The sequence below is a fragment of the Humulus lupulus genome, chromosome X, assembly GCF_963169125.1.
Source record: "Humulus lupulus chromosome X, drHumLupu1.1, whole genome shotgun sequence".
NCBI lineage: Eukaryota > Viridiplantae > Streptophyta > Magnoliopsida > Rosales > Cannabaceae > Humulus > Humulus lupulus.
This window is the reverse complement of record NC_084802.1, coordinates 195923330-195939829: the sequence shown is the minus strand read 5'-3', so window position 1 is coordinate 195939829 and position 16500 is coordinate 195923330. Positions and strand designations below refer to the sequence as shown.

General features: G+C 32.0%; 2 protein-coding genes across 2 annotated transcripts; both read right to left on the bottom strand.

Annotated features, from left to right (window-relative positions):
• Positions 1–11217: 11217 nt before the first annotated feature.
• On the bottom strand, positions 11218–12599 carry LOC133806577 (uncharacterized). Its single transcript, XM_062244666.1, has 3 exons — positions 12265–12599; positions 11916–12148; positions 11218–11792 (listed from the first exon to the last, which is right to left on the bottom strand). Exons 1-3 carry the CDS (start codon positions 12597–12599, stop codon positions 11218–11220), a joined length of 1143 nt encoding a protein of 380 aa, XP_062100650.1.
• Positions 12600–12638: 39 nt separating this feature from the next.
• LOC133806576 (uncharacterized) lies at positions 12639–13663 on the bottom strand. Its single transcript, XM_062244665.1, has 3 exons — positions 13656–13663; positions 13120–13549; positions 12639–13067 (listed from the first exon to the last, which is right to left on the bottom strand). Exons 1-3 carry the CDS (start codon positions 13661–13663, stop codon positions 12639–12641), a joined length of 867 nt encoding a protein of 288 aa, XP_062100649.1.
• Between the last annotated feature and the right edge of the window lie 2837 nt (positions 13664–16500).

Genomic DNA, 16500 nt, shown 5'->3' with positions numbered 1-16500 from the left:
TTTTACTAAATTACTTTTATATTTTCATGTTTGGTGGAGACAATAAATATTAATAGTTGTAATTATTTATTTATTTATTTATAAAATTTTAATTTTAATTTTATTTCTAATTAAATAATATTACTAAAAAATTAAATAATTATTAATATATTAAAATTGAAAATTATTAATTAATATTAATATATTGAAAATAATATTAGTAATTTAATCAAAATTATTATTTTAAAAATACTTTTACCGGCGCAAAATTACGTCGGCAAAAAGTTTCAATCTTAACTTCACATATACACCTTTCCCGGCGCAAAAATGCGCCACTAAAAAAGTCAACTTTTGCCGGCGCATTATAGCGCCGCTAAAAGTGTTTTCCACAACATCGTGACAAAAATTTTTACCAGCGCAACCTTATTTTTACTGGCGTATTTTTTCGTCGCCAAAAAAGACCATTGCCGGCGCATTACATTTGCGTCGAAAAAAGTGAAATTAGCGACGGAGATACGACGCGATTCTTTGCCGACGCAAAACCATACTTTTGCCGGCGCAAATTTGCGCCGGCAAAAGTCCCCTTTTTTGTAGTGAGTGCTTCTTGCTTCATCTAATCACACCAATGAATAAATCTGTCATTTATGTCAGCATTATTTTTTACACAATCAACATCTTCTTTAAAATTGGGTTATAATAATTATAATATGTAGAGAAAATTTATAAAATTATCGATATATAGACATGGTATTCAAATATAGTATGTGAGCATGTATGAGGAAAATAACATAAAACACCTATGTAAATGAAAAATAATTAAATTTGGAGAAAAATTTGAGTTTTATGTATCATATAATTTCCATAAAATGACTATGTTTTATGATGTTTGGGTCTATTAGAGAATCATACATATAATGTGTGTGGGATTATTATATCATTTATAAAAGCATGGGTTACTCCACTCATCACCAATTGGTTTTGAAATAGAACTACATGCTTCTTATCATACACATCATTCCACGTATTAAACAATATTGTAATAACCAAGGTTATTATTTTCTTATAAGCTCATTAAATATGATCTTAGTTAGATTTAGTTATGACTTGAGCTATAGAATAAAGATTGCTTTAAGCTTAAATCATTTAAGTTATAATTTTATAACTTAGAAATAATTATAGTTTGGGTAATTATAATTATTTTAGCATATGATTAAATTAGTGTATAATTTTATTAAGTATTAAATGCACATGTTATTTGATGTATTAAGACGTGAACATGTGGCATTAAACTAAGTCCAAGTATTAGAATTAAAATGAAAACCCAAATAGATTAGTCTTAGGTTTGGCTCAAAAATAAGAAGGATTTGACTCTTTTTAAATTTTAAAGATAGGCAAGATTAGATCTATTTGCATTAAGTGACTATGTGTCAAGAAGAGTTAGATAAATGGGGATTAAAATATTTAATTTAAGTAGTCAAATAACTAAGTAGAGATAGCAGTGTGATAGATAAACTAAGAGTTAGATAAGTAAATGCAGTTTTCGTAACTTTAGGGTGTTATAATTTTGGACCTAGTTTTAACTTATTTATATTACGATTTTGGAAAAATAGTATTTCTAAAAAGTTGTAGATAATTTAATTAGCTATCCTATGGTATAAAAATGGCCTAAATCGAAGTTCTACAGCTCTAATTATGTTAATTTTACTACAGAATGGTCCAGAGTTACGAGATATAGGATAGTATTTTGGACTTCGACTAAAGTTTGAACCAAATGTAGACTATGTGGCATACTTGGAGATGATGTAGCAACAAGAAGGGAGTAAGACTAGACTGGCCAAAACCATATAGTGGAGGGAAGGTTTGATTTTTAAAATTTAAGTTGAATAGTGTGGAGAAAATCAAGGAAGGGAGTTGGGGTTTGAAGCCTATAAATAGAGACTTACACTTCACTATTTTTCTCACACTCAAAAGCTCTCAAAAACCTATCATATCAAAATCCATACTCCCAAAAGCTCTCTCTATTTTGTCATAAACACTCTACATAACCATAGCCGAAACACTAGTCCTTATACTGCTCAGGATCTTTTTCTTCTATTTTCTCTATTTTTCCTTAAACACTATTGTCTTTCTAAACCCTATTATAGCTGAAATATTGAATCCCATCAAGCCAATATATAGCCAAAATCTACCCAAGTATCCAAACTCTTGGTATTGTTGTTGGAGAGAGACATTAGAGAGAAGACTCGTGATTTCATCATTTTGGTTCTAGGTTCAAGGTATAACTTTATGAGGTTTAGAAAATTCTTGAAAGTATAGTTTTATTATAAGACTCTAATATAAATATCTTATGTTGTATTTAAGGTTGATTGGACGTTTCTATAGGAAGCAATCTCTTCTCTCTTTTTTTTCTCTCCACCCTCAAGGTAAGGAAAATAGATTAGATTTTATGTGTTATGAATTTGTTTATATGTATGTATGTATGTATGTATGTATGTATATGTTTTATGTTGTGGTCGCTTGGGAAATATGGTGGCTTAGATAGCAAATAAGCAAATCCCAAGATTTTTATCATTATCGTAGATTATATATATTTAAATCTACCTCTAAATAGTAGCAAGATGACCTAGATGGTTTATCATATACTATATTTGTGTTTAAACATACCTCTAATAGTAGCAAGATGGCCTAGATGGTTTCTATCACATACTACGATAATAAGTTAATGACCATTAATTTGTCGTCTTATGTTTTATGATTTATGTTTTTACATCATACATTTTATGAATTATATTTTTATGTCTTATGATTTATGATATGTTTTTAGTAGTTTTCCTTATTGGGCATTAGGCTCATTCCTTTTTGTTTTAGATGGTGCATGAAAATGAGCATGGAAGGTGAGATGGACTCATGGCAGCTTTGGCATGTGTATTGGGCTAGAACTGAATGAATGGACTGACGGGAAAGATCGACGATGACGTTTTGTTTTAAGTCTTTTTAATTATGTATTTATGTTTTTCCGCATTTAGTATTTGAACAATTAATTAAAAGTTTTGTTTTCTTTATGATTTTATGTAATAACAATGGGATCTTGTATTTTGGATTTTCTAATAAATTTCTATTATTTTATATATGTATTTGAAAATAATAGTTATGTCTTAGTAGTTTTAATGGTCTGAGGTCTTTAAGTTTGTCGGGTCATTACAAATATTTCACATTCTAATATGGTATCATGAGCCAAAAGAAAACTCTAACGATTATGAGTTTCCGATCTAAATCCAATTCAGTCCAAAAAAGATAGCTAAAAGATAGTTACTTGTGATTTATGGATTGTCAGCCAAAAAAAGTCAAAAAGTCACTTGCGATCAAGTCGTCAAAGAATAGTGACCAAAAATAGCCACTATCTTAAGGGGATGTTAGAGAATCTCACGTGGAAAATGTAAGATTGTCATATCATTTATAAAAATATGAGTTAATTCATTCATTTCCAATTAGTTTTGAGATGGAATTAATCCATGTTTCTTACCAATACACCTCATTCCATGCATAATGCGCAAACAAACATAAGTGGTAAATTCGGTCTATGATTTGTATATTTCTGGGTGCCTAAAAACACCTCTGTTTCATTTTTTACAAAGCTAAAGCTAAAATAAGGGAGTTCTATACACTCGTATTTTGCTTCATAATTTTTTATATGTAGGACATGAATTTTTTACCCTTATTTTTCTTATTATTTAGCTCACTTTAAACTATTTTAAGCATATAAATATTCGATTCGATATACTCACAAAAGATAACACAATTTACAACAGCCTTCCATTAACTAATAACAAGTAATAATTCCACTAAAATATATCATAAGATGGTATTACACACCTTTTACCATCCTGACACCGGTTAACTCAGTCAAAAAATGGGCTGAAGTTGTGTTATATATATTGATATTGATGGAGCCGAAGATATATGAACTAGTCACGGCCTTTCTTATGGGCCTTGAGCCGTAAAACGAAATATAACCACAAGCAACCCCGTTACGTTTCGTACATGAATATATAATTTTTAACGACGATAGATAGTTAAAAAAACTCATATATTCTTTTACTTGTATAGTGTCATAGTTTGTGTTGAGCAAAATTCTGATCGAGTTCGATCTATTTTTAAAACCAAAATGAAAAGAGACAAGTATAGAGACGTTTATGATGTAATGGTCGGCAAGCGTGGCCCAATGATTGAATTGGTGAACTGAAACTTGATGTCAATGACCTCTGAAATTCGAAATTGACCAGTACGGCATTATTCATTGCTCTGTCTATAACTGATATATATGCATCCACAAATATCTATTAATATATATATATATATATATATTATAAAAGAAATCTGCTTTGGAGTAGTCTAAAAGTTACACATGTATTGTTTACCCTTTGCCCTTTCTTTTCACATCAAGCTTTTCATGCATGGTTTCTTTTTTCTTTTTGGTAAAACAAAGAAGAAAGAAATTAGAAAAAAAAACTCTACTCAATTATTATAACATAAAGGAAGATATTTTAGAGCATGGGGTGAGGTTTTTGATAAGGTACATATTGATCACTTACCATTTTCAATTTCATATAATAAAAAAGATATATAGATATGACAAAACATAATAATAATTTTACTGTACATTTCCCCCTTAAAAAAAAGTCCCACTTTTCATTAACTCTTATCGCAAAAACTTAAGATAATAAGTGACTAAGTGATTGTGTGTAATGGCCTTCAAATCACACGTGCTGTATCAAAAGACAATATTCTCGCTGATCAGTTCACAACAAATGACTACATACGACTCTCTTAATCAACTTAAAAGATCTTGCAATAAATATATATTATATATGTATATATATATATATGAAGAAGAAAAAAATATGTTATGATGAAGGAGACACTCCGTGATATTAAACATGGAAAGAACATCATATGTTGGTGTTTGACACTGTGATATGCATATTATATAAAGTTTGAGGTTGACATCAACTTAAAACAGATCAAGATTTAAAATATTATTGTTTGAAAAATGGTTTAAACTTCCCGAATTCGAATGAAGCAAGCAGGCAACGCTAGCTTGTCATTTATTGGTTGCTTTATTAGCCCTTAAATACCCTTTATTATGAAATATCCCATCTTTTTGACTCCCAGTCTGCCACATCTTGGGTAGACACAGAAATGTGATATGAACTAAAGTATCCAACAAATCCTCAAAAGATGACAAGGCAAATAAAATTTCCTGTCGCAAAAGATCTTAAAAGTGTTTTAAGAATTAGGAGAACCATAATAGTGATGACCTATATATATGCATGTTATATGTATAGTACTAATATAGGCCTGTTTGATAACTTTAATTTGGAGGTCTTAGAATGAATATTTTGAGGTAATAAGGAGTACTTCATTCATGAGAAAGACAAAATACACACGTATATATATATTTATATATATATATGCGAAAACAGTACTAGCTAGTAGTGGATACAGATGCCGCAATATATATAATTATGGGGTCATTCATGCCCATATGTATTGGTTGCACTATTTCATAGCTATAATATTTTAGAAAGCCGAGAAAGATATTATATATATATAGGACAATGAGAAGGAATCACAAAGAATAGGTAATATTTATATATATATATATATATATATGTGTGTGTGTGTGAGTATATGTGTGTATTAATTATATAATATATATGGTCTCAGTGGGCATAGAAAGCAATGAAAAGCATGGCCCCCCAAGGGTTGGATTTCATGCCCCTATAAGCTTGATAGAGCATATATTCTCCTGTTATTTGTCTTCTTCTCAAGACACATGACCTTTAAATTCTGCAACTTTAGACCCTCCTTTTAAGGGTTTTGCCAAATTTGACCTAAAAAGTTTATTTTTACATACTCGATTAATAAAGCAACAACATCAATCAATGATATTTAATAATAATTGAAGAATTAATTAAGAGAAGAAAAGCTCTAATCTATGCGTGCATGTATTGTGAATATTATCTGTGTACTCACAAATATATATTCATGATATTAGAAAGAAAAAAAATACAATACTATATCGCTCTAATGATTTTTGCTCGACTGAGAATAAAAGAATAGCTACCTCTCTCTTCTTTTATATAATAATTTCTACTTAATATATATGAAATAATCTTCTGTGAAGGACTAAACCTACGCACGTAATAATAATAATAATATTGCAACTGCTTTTATGTTGTTATATATATCGCGGAAACAAAACAAAATAATATTGCATGCTTAAAACATTGATACATATGTGATATATATATATATATATATTAATGTGTATATATATTTATATAATAATTTTAATGTAATCAACGAAAATAGATTCTGGTAATTTATTTCATAAAAAGAAATGCTAGATACGCATCAAATGTAAGTGAAATGAAAAGGACAAGAAAGAAAATAAAGAGCCCACTATGAGAGAACTAAAATAAAGAATATTTTCTATTGATAAAAAAACTAAGACCTACATCTAAGGCCGCTTGGAATCTTTCTACGAACTAGGTTATCTAGGCTTAGAAAAAAAAAACAAAAAAAAAAGTTAAGGAAAAAGAAGAGCTAAAAGTTCTTTGGCATGCACTCTAAAAAAAGTTATATTTGGCAATAGCAAGTGAAATAGGGTTTGGAAAATTAAGAAGTAATCAGGATTATGAGTTAAGAACCTTCTAATCCACTCCATAAACTAGACAATGATAAATATAGAAGTTAGTAAAGTACGTACGTAATCAGCAGATATTATTTTTGGATATTCGTAAAACTTTAGAAGAAGTAATTAAAGTTTCTAATATATATATGTGTGTGTGCGCGCACATGTGTTATGCGTAGTAGGTTTTTGACATAGAGCGTTGACTGTGTGGAATGGATAGGATCACTACTCTAAACAAAACTATTCTTTCTATTTAATGATGAATTGCGCCCTATGCTATAGTCATCAAATGGTAAGCTTATTATTATTGCTTTAATAATTTTAATGGATTCTTGGAAATTTTGTTTCCACTCACTCTAATAATAAAGAACTTAGTTAGGCTTTAGATTAATCAAGCTATGCTGGGACCAAGCAGCCAAAAAAATACAAAATAAATCAAAGAATGATTACTTACATTAATATACATATTAAACATGACTTCTTTCCTAGCTAGGTTGAATTTTTTTTATTAATTATTTTTAAATTTTGAATTAAAATCCCCGCGCCTATATTTGCTTATTAATTAGATTTTATTTCATTTTGCCAGTCTTGTGCCCTAATCAACTATGCAGAGAATAAAGTTATATATAACGCTTGGGGAAATATTTTGAAAGGAAATATATTTTAAAAAGACTTGGTTGGCTAAAAACTCGAGCTATATATATAGGCTGCTAATTAAATAACTTTACGTACTGATTGCAAAATAATCTACTGATAGTTCGGAGAGTAGTACTAAAACCTTTATGTAGGGTATTGTGCCCTTAAATTACTTATAATTAACATATGAATGTATGTTATATATATTATATGATGAGAGCATATAAATGTTTTCTTAAGAGACGAATCTTTTTGAAGAATCGAGAAAGTAACTATAATAATTGAAATTTCTATTGTAAAACTGATGTAGAGCAGCTTTAGTGATGAAATGAATCTTTGGAGGATAGTGAGACTAGGAAATATGTAAAAGTCGACAAGCAATTAGCGAAAAATATATAGAAAAGCTCTCGATAAAGAAGAAAAGCTTTAAAGAAGAATAACCCCTCAAAGAAAAAAAAAATAGTAATAGTATACTATAGTAGCTGTGTTTTATTGTTTTTTTTTTAAAAAAAAAACCATAAATATAATATATATATATATATATTTATAGAGAGAGAGAGAGAGAGAGTACTACTGGGTGGGCGTGCCTGGCAAGGGTTATTAAAAAGGAGAAAGGGCCCAAAAGCAAAGCAATGCTAAGCTTGCCCATGCTCTGATCTCACATTTCCCATCAACTTTTCGTCTGATGTGAGCTTTTGTGGGGCTGATCAAATTATTAAAGCCCTTCTTTAATGCTGAATCACAACTTAATCTTTTCAAATTATACTATATACTACATCAATTTTATATATATATATAATTAATTTCTTTACTCAAATCTCTCTTTGTCTCTCTCTTTTTTTTCATAATTAATAAAATAAAAGATAAAGAGATAAAAAGTACTGAGATTATTTGTCCCTCTGAGATTTGTCATGCTCAGACTCAGTATAGTGGTGAAGGTTTTTTTATCTCAGTACTTTTTATTTCAATATTTTGCCAACCAAATTAACAAATATTTTTCACAATATCTCAAATAAGTGAAAAAAAAGTTATTACCATAGGCACAAAGAAAGGTGCGCAAGTTAAAACATCCAAGGTAAACCAAATTAAACAGAACACATCCTTGATTCTGATTAAAATAATAATAATGATAAATAGGACATTTGTAAAGGTATATATATATAGTGGGACAAGATGTGTTGTAGTTACAGGGTGTACATCACAATTTTTTGGTCTAGAAAATGGCCATAAAGATTCCAGGGTTAGAGTTTTTATCTTATTTTCCACTACGCCATATCATTATATATATATATATATTTATATATATATTCCATATATAATTAATAAGATGAGATTTCTATTCTTGAATCTCATCTACAATGATGGGTATTTTGAAAAGGAAAAAAAAAGAGCATTTAATCATGATCTTTGTTATATATAGTTCATCTTTATGAGGGTTTACTCTTTATTTTATTTTTAATAGCGATTAAGATAACAGTTTTGCGGATTATAAATACATGCATATATAAAGTAATAAAGAGTAGTGTTATTAGAAAATTGGTGGTACTCAGTACCATCAGTACACTAATACAAATGTAACTTAAGAGGGAAGACCCTCACTTAATTAATTATATTAATGTTGTGTTGAGGGTCTTATATAACATTATTCTAAAAAAAAACTAATTACTTTTTCTGTAAAACCTTTTATTACTATACTGGGCTAATATACTGCATGCATGCTGGTCTTGCAATAAATGGTTCGTGTATATGTGAAAGAAATTTTAATTTGTATTATATATTGTCAGGACTTCCCTCTTGATTCGTCAAATAATATACAGGTGCATGCACTTGTTGTTTGTGTACTTCGGGCAAGTACAAATATTTGAATGATCCTGGAATCTTGTCTTTCCATAAATATATATATATATATATTTGACGAATAAATTAAAAAGAAAATAAAGATGGAAGAATGAAGATTTTTGTCCAATTTTAACATCTCAATTCATGTTTAATAACTAATTAATTAATGCACGATAAACTATTTAACATTATAGTACTTAATTGTTGTGTTTGTGATCCGAATTCTAATTGACATGGCTCGAGAAGCTCGTGGTGTGAGATTGTGTACTGAAACAAAAATATTGTTAAAAATTAGAGCTCTATGTTAGCTTGTAGCATAGTGATCAGGTCAATTATTTTTTAGGTTTTTTCGCTTTATGTATTATTCTTAGCTGTACCATTGAATATTTATTGTACCATTTAGTTTTCGATATAATGAATTTTCCCTCTCATCTGTTGGTAATTTTTTTTCCAAAAGGATTTCCACATAAAATCTATTTATTCTTTATCTTCTAGTTTATTGTCTATTTGTTTTTCTACAATAATTATTAATTAATTTCTCAATTTTATTATTTTTATTTAAATATTTTAAATAATGTAACTTATATATTCATTAGTTAAATATAAATTGGGACACCAAAATTTAACATAGAATCTTGATTTTCTTATTTGGAAATCAAGATGAAAATGATCTTTTATGATAAATACTGAATAATTAATTACTAATTTGCTAAACATTATATAATATATTTTAAGTATATCCAATGCAATTACCAATATCAATACTAAATTTAGAGAAAAAGTAACTAAATATTATTACTGTTATGTATAGTATTATGCACCAATGCATAGATGTTAGGATATTAGTCGGAAGTAAATAATTATAAAATTTAATAATAAATTCATAAATATATGATTGTACGCCCTGGTTTTCACACGGGCTGTTTAGCAGGGCGATCCTCGGACTAAACCTGGTTTAGTCCGAGGCTCCCACAGGCCGGAGGTTCTATTTCCAGGACGGGCCCTTGTCAGATCGAGGGGGTCCTGTTTCCAGCTCGCACTTGTTGCCCCAGGAGCTGAGAATGACATCCGACGGCCACGGACGGATAAGCTCGGGTTATGAACTGCTCCGGTCGCGAGCTTCTCAGGAAGCTCCGACCCTATGGGAAGTCAACACGCAAGATAAACGTGCATATTCCTGCCATCACGTGTCCGATATCCCCCTGACTTCTCGGACACGCAGCAGGAACGTGCGTATTCAGACACCCACGGACGGGTTGGGCCGTGCGGCCCATTATCTCCTTCCATACTGATTAGACCACACTTGTGTGTCAGGTTTAGGAATTAATCATGAATATCACAGATTTGATATGACAAATGGTAAGGTCACGGGATGACCTCCCTACCAACTTCCAAGTGCCTTCTCCTATAAATATGGAGACCCTGGGAGTTGATAGGGGTTGGAAAAAATAGTCTTTGAAGAACTATATACTTTGTAAACCAAATACCCAGAGAATATCAATAATATTGACTAGTGGAGTAGAGGGATTTTAACCTTCGAACCACTTAAAAACGTGTCTTGAGTCACCTAGTTCTTTCTCAAAGATTTCATATCTGTGACGGTTCTACTTTTAGTATTAATCTCTTCCTCTTCTTCTCTTAATTACCTGTTGCCGAAGAACCGCGTCAACAATGATAAATTTAAATTTTAGCATATACTAAATTTCACACCTTTTTTTTTTTGGTAAATCAGCTCAAGTTTTGTATTAATCACAAACTAATTACAAACACCAATCATTAATTACATGTGTAGATTTCCTAACCAAACCAAATCCTTCTTACTGACCTTTCTTGAAACCACAAGACTCATCCTATTACAGATATCTTTTTTTATACTCTCTATAACAGTATTAACTACTGGTTTCTTTACATTCCAAAAAATCTCATTTCTAGCTTTCCAAATATAATACGCACCAGCACAAAGAGCACAGCTATACACTTTCCTTTGGCAACTAGAGTGCTTACATCTTCTCATCCAATTCGCAATACCCACCAGCTCATACTTCTTGGAACCAATACCCAGCAACTCAGTATGTGTTGCATACACATCTTACTGAATTGGCATTCAAAAAACAGGTGTCTATGGGACTCAGCAAGCTGACCACATAACAAGCAAAGGGGTCAGAATTAATACCAAAGCTGATAAGTCTATCTCTAGTTTGTAACCGCTTTTTAAGAGCTAGCCAAGTCATAAATTTGTGCTTAGGAACACCAATTCTATCCCACGGGTAAGAGTATTTCCAGCTTCCTTCATTATTCTTCATCAAATACTTATACATTTTGTTGATACTGTACCTCTGCCATTGATGATCATTATTGGAAAAAGCAGCCTTTAATTCATCCTTGGCTTGAACGATCCTAGTCCAATACCAACTGCTAGTTGTTGGAGCTTTATAACTCCACCAATCCTCTTCTCGTAAATAAACATTATGAACCCACTCTACCCACAAGTTATCTTCTTTCATGGCAATATCCCACACATACTTACCAATAGCACAAGTGTTCCAAGTACCAATATTTCTGAAACCAAGACCTCCTTGCTTTTTCCCTGTACCAATCTCACTCCAAGCAACCTTCCCTGGCCCTGAATAATCAACTATCCCTTTCCACAAATAAGCCCGACAAATCTAATTTATTCTTTTAATAACAGCCTTTGGAAGAATTATTACTTGAGACCAGTAAGTACTTATTGATAACAAGACAGAGTTAATCAATATGCACCTACCTGCAAAGGACAGATTCCTTGAGCTCCAACTTCTAATTCTGGCTACCATTTTATCCACAAGACATTCACAATCTGCCTTGGTTATCCTCTTGCTACTGATTGGCATTCCAAGATAATTAAACGGAAGATTGCTCCGAATAAAACCTGACATGTCTGTGATTCTAGTCCAATCCATCTCTGACAAACCAGCCCCATATATAGCAGTTGTTTTTGTTTGGTTGCAAACCAGAACTCTCAGAAAAAAAGCTTGAAACCTCTCAAAATAAGATGAACTGAGTTGAAATCCCCTTTACTAAACATTAAAAGGTCATCCTCAAAACATAGGTGTGTAAGTTTTAGATTCGCACACCTTGGATGAAACTTAAAATCACCATGCTTAGCAATCTTAACCATAATTCTTGAGAGATATTCCATGCCAATGACAAAAAGCAAAGGCGACATTGGGTCCCCTTGCCTTAAACCTCTCTTAGAAGGGAGATAGCCATGTAAAGCACCATTAATCATGAAAGAAAATTGAGGAGTAGTAACACAGCTCAAAACCAATTCAATAAACTTCATTGGAAAATTGAGGGTCACCATCATTTCTTTGAGGAAATTCCAATCCAATGTATCATAAGCTTTTTGGAGGTCAATTTTTATCATACAAGCAGTTTGGGCTCTTTTCCTTCCATACCCTCTCACCATGTCTTGACAAATCATTATATTGTGGGCAATATTCCTTCCTTAAACAAACCCACTTTGGTTCTCTGAAATAATTGTAGGAAGGACCTCTCTAAGCCTAGAACAGATAAGCTTTGTGGCTATTTTGTAAACTACATTGCAGCACGCTATAGGCCTGTAATCACTGACATTTTGAGGACATTTTACTTTGGGAACAAGAGTTACTGTGGTAGTATTGAGCTCTTTAAGTAGCTTGCATGTATGAAGAAAAGAGAGTACTGCCTCTATCAAATCTTTTCCAGTAATATCCCAAGTTTGCTTGAAAAAAGTGCTGCTATAACCATCCGGACCCGGAGCCTTTTCATCCGGAATCGAAAACAAGGCTACTTTAACTTCTTTATCAGTGTAATTTTCCAATAGAAATTCAGCTTGCTGAGCTGTTATCACTTTCCCATCTTGAACCACCTTGGTTAAAACCGATTTCCTCCCTTCCTATGTAGTCCCCAAACAAGCCTTCATAGAATTCCTGAAAAGCTTGGATAACCCCTTCCTGTGTATCAACCCAATTTCCTTTCATATCCCAGACTGAGTAAATCGAATTCTGGATTCGCCTATTTCTAATACTGCTGTGAAATAACTTTGTGTTGGCATCCCCATTTTTTAGCCAATCTACTTTCACTTTCTGACGCATGAACTGAATCAAATCTGAATGGGCTTGTTGATATTCCCGTCTAGCTAGTATTTCCTCATCCATCAACTGAGTATTCTCTGGAGCCTCCTTAATTCTTTCTTGAATTTCAATCATATTTTTATACTTTTTAGCATCTTTGATAAAAGCATCTCCCTTTCCTTCTCTGTTTATCTTCATAAGAACTAGTCTGAGCCTTTTTAATTTGCTGATCAAACAGTACATTGGAGTTCCTTTAATTTCTTTTTTCCAGCAATCAGCCACTGTCCTTTGAAAATCCTTAAAACTGCTCCAAAAATTGAAATATCTAAAAGGCTTTCGATTCTCCTTGGTTTGATATGTAGAAAGCAAAAAAGGACAATGATCAAAATCCCCTTCAGGAAAAAAATTACCTCAGCATTTCCATAGGAAGTCAGCCAGCTTTCATTTGCTAAAACTCAGTCTAATTTGGCATAAGCTCTAGTCCTTCCTTCCTGTTTATTATTCCATGTAAAATAAGAGCTAGTATATTTCACATCAGCTAAACCACAGTTCTCCACACACTTTTGAAAAGGAACCATTTCAGAACCATCACCTAGATACTTTAGCCTTTCCTCTGTTGATAAAACTGAATTGAAATCTTCCATTACAATCCAGGGATGTTTCACTTCAGTACTTATATTTTCTAAATCAGACCAAAGAGGATCTCTTCTTTTTATCTCATTGAAAGCATAGACAACAGTAATCTCAAACTTATCACCACTTTTTGAATTAACTTCACAATGCATCCATTGACTTGAGCTTCCTCTAATATCCACATCAAAACTTCTTGGATTCCAAGCCACTATTATCCTCCCATTTGGATGATGCATCAAATTAGTTGAAAAACACCACCCTTGAAACATATTAAGGTATAAGCTTCCTATTTTATTAACCTTGACCCTTGTTTCTAGGAGACTAACAAAACCAATTCTTTTATTGGAAATCATTTTCATGACCTCCTTTTGTTTGCTCACTTTGTTAAGTCCCCTAACATTCCATCCAAACAACCTATCCATCTATTAATGGAGGATCTCCCCCTCCATCAATAGTGACCCTCATTTCTTGTAAAACTTCCCCAACCCGCAATTCAGTAGCTGTTAGATCATTCAGGGCATGAAAAGAATTGCTCATATGAACCTCCTTAGCAGGTGTGATAACAACCTTTTTCCCTTTTGCTTTTTGAAACCCATCTTCATCTTTCCTTGCAGTTTTGTTTGTCCCATTTGTCTCCAGTTCTGACACCTTGGGTGCTTGTTGAAGTACTGTTTTAGGTCTCCAAATTTTTGCTGAAGCTCCTTGAACTTTATTCTTCCTACATTGTTCTTTATTATGCCCAATTCATTGGCAATGATCACATTTATCTGGTCGCCATTCATAGAAAACATCAACATACACATACTCTCCTTTCTCATCCTCAAATTTGATTTGATTAGGAAGATCTTGAGAAATATTAATCTCAATCAAAACCCGTGCATATTGCAATTTTTCCCTGGTCATAGTTGCTCTATCTTGTCTCACCATCTTCCCAATTGTGTTAACTATTTTAGCCATCGTTTTTTGTCCCCAATACTTAAGCTCAAGATTGCACAATTGAGCCCATGTTGGTACCGTTAGCACAATTTCTCTGGTAAACTTTGAGTCTGGATCCCATTTCTTCATTATTATGGGCTTCTTATCAAAAAAATTGATAGCCACCAGTCATCACTCAATCTCTTGACTCAACCGAATGAAACCTGACTAAGAACACCCCTGAGGCTAATAATCCAACCTTATCTATCCCTTTGTCTCTCCACACTCTTCGGAAAAATCCTTCCATCACCGAGATAGGGGGATTAGTTCCCAAAACATAGCATATCAAAGCACTACTCCAGTAATTAACTTCTTCTTCAATATCTTCTACACCAATCTTAACACAATCCGAACATTGTCTCTCTGTATTCCCCTGATTCTCTTCTAGATCAAAGTTTAAGATAGGTATAGTCGAAGAGGTACCTGATTTCTTGTGTGAAGTAGAAATATCCCCTTTCATAATTCCCAGCCACGTTGAGAGAGTATTCCTCACTTCCGAAGTTTGATTCAAAATCCTCTCTGTTTTCCTTTGTGTAAAATCCTGCTTAGAATTCTCTGTCATCTTCTCAGTCGCTTTTGTCTCCTCCGTGAGCTTAATCGAGTTTTCTTTTTCATCTTCACTGTATGGGAATTCCATGGCCTCCACTCCCAAAATTTCAGCCATGGATTTCGATTTCTTGACTAGATCTGTAGAAGATGGTCCTCGTTTCTTCCTCACCGGCGTTTTCTTCCTCACCGTCTGCTTCTTCTGGAGTCTCGGTCTTCCTGCCATAGCACCAGCTCAGAGCTGAAGAAAGAACAGAAACCCTATCAGAGCGTTTCCACAATATACATATTTTAATTTTTATTGCGTACAAGTTAATTTTATTATTATTTTTTGTTACAATTTTATTAATTATAAATTAAAGTGATTAATTTATATTTTTAAATGTTCTAAATCTACTAAAATTTCGGCAGCATAACAACTATATTTTAACCTATCCAAAAATTTAAAACCTATTAATAACAGTCACAGAACAATCCGATGATATAATCACAATATACATTTACCAATAATATTACATACAATATATAAAAACAAAAAATAATCTAACATGCACTAACAAAAACCTAATTAACATATAACACATTCAAATCAACAATAAACAAATAAATCTTATACATGTGTTCTAACTTTAACAACAACAAAAATTTATAATCTAATTCATTATGTCATTTTGCAACTCTAATTATATTTATTGTTGAACAACTTTAAAATACTATTGCCACAAAAATTTCTCACAACTTAATTACAATATAACTAATATTATTTATTTTAATTAACAATTAACAATTAACAAAAAAACACAAGAAATTTTAAAAAAATATATACCTCTGTTCAATGCTACAGTGGACAACCAATGGTGGTGGTGGTCGTAGGCGGAGCCGCTGGTAGTGGTGGGTGGTGTCGATTATACCAATACAGATAAAAAGGGAGAGTTAGAGAGAGAAACATACAAAACAAAATTTAAAAACTAAAAATAAAATATACCTTCAATCATTGGTGGTGGTTGTTACTATCCTCGTGGTCACCGGAATGGGGTCTGGGTGGAGAACCCAAATTTTTTACACAGAGAGAGTGAGAGAGAATAGGAGGTTGTGGGGTAG

Excerpts from the sequence above, each read along its gene's own strand:
- LOC133806577 (XM_062244666.1), bottom strand. The coding sequence starts at position 12,599 with ATGGTGAGAGGGTATGGAAGGAAAAGAGCCCAAACTGCTTGTATGATA. Across the intron at positions 12,149-12,264 it reads GATTTTAAGTTTCATCCAAG|AGTTCTGGTTTGCAACCAAA; the intron begins GTGTGCGAATCT and ends TTTTTTTCTGAG. Across the intron at positions 11,793-11,915 it reads AAGGAATCTGTCCTTTGCAG|GGATAGTTGATTATTCAGGG; the intron begins GTAGGTGCATAT and ends ATTTGTGGAAAG.
- LOC133806576 (XM_062244665.1), bottom strand. Across the intron at positions 13,068-13,119 it reads GGGTTGATACACAGGAAGGG|GAAGGGAGGAAATCGGTTTT; the intron begins GTTATCCAAGCT and ends GGGACTACATAG.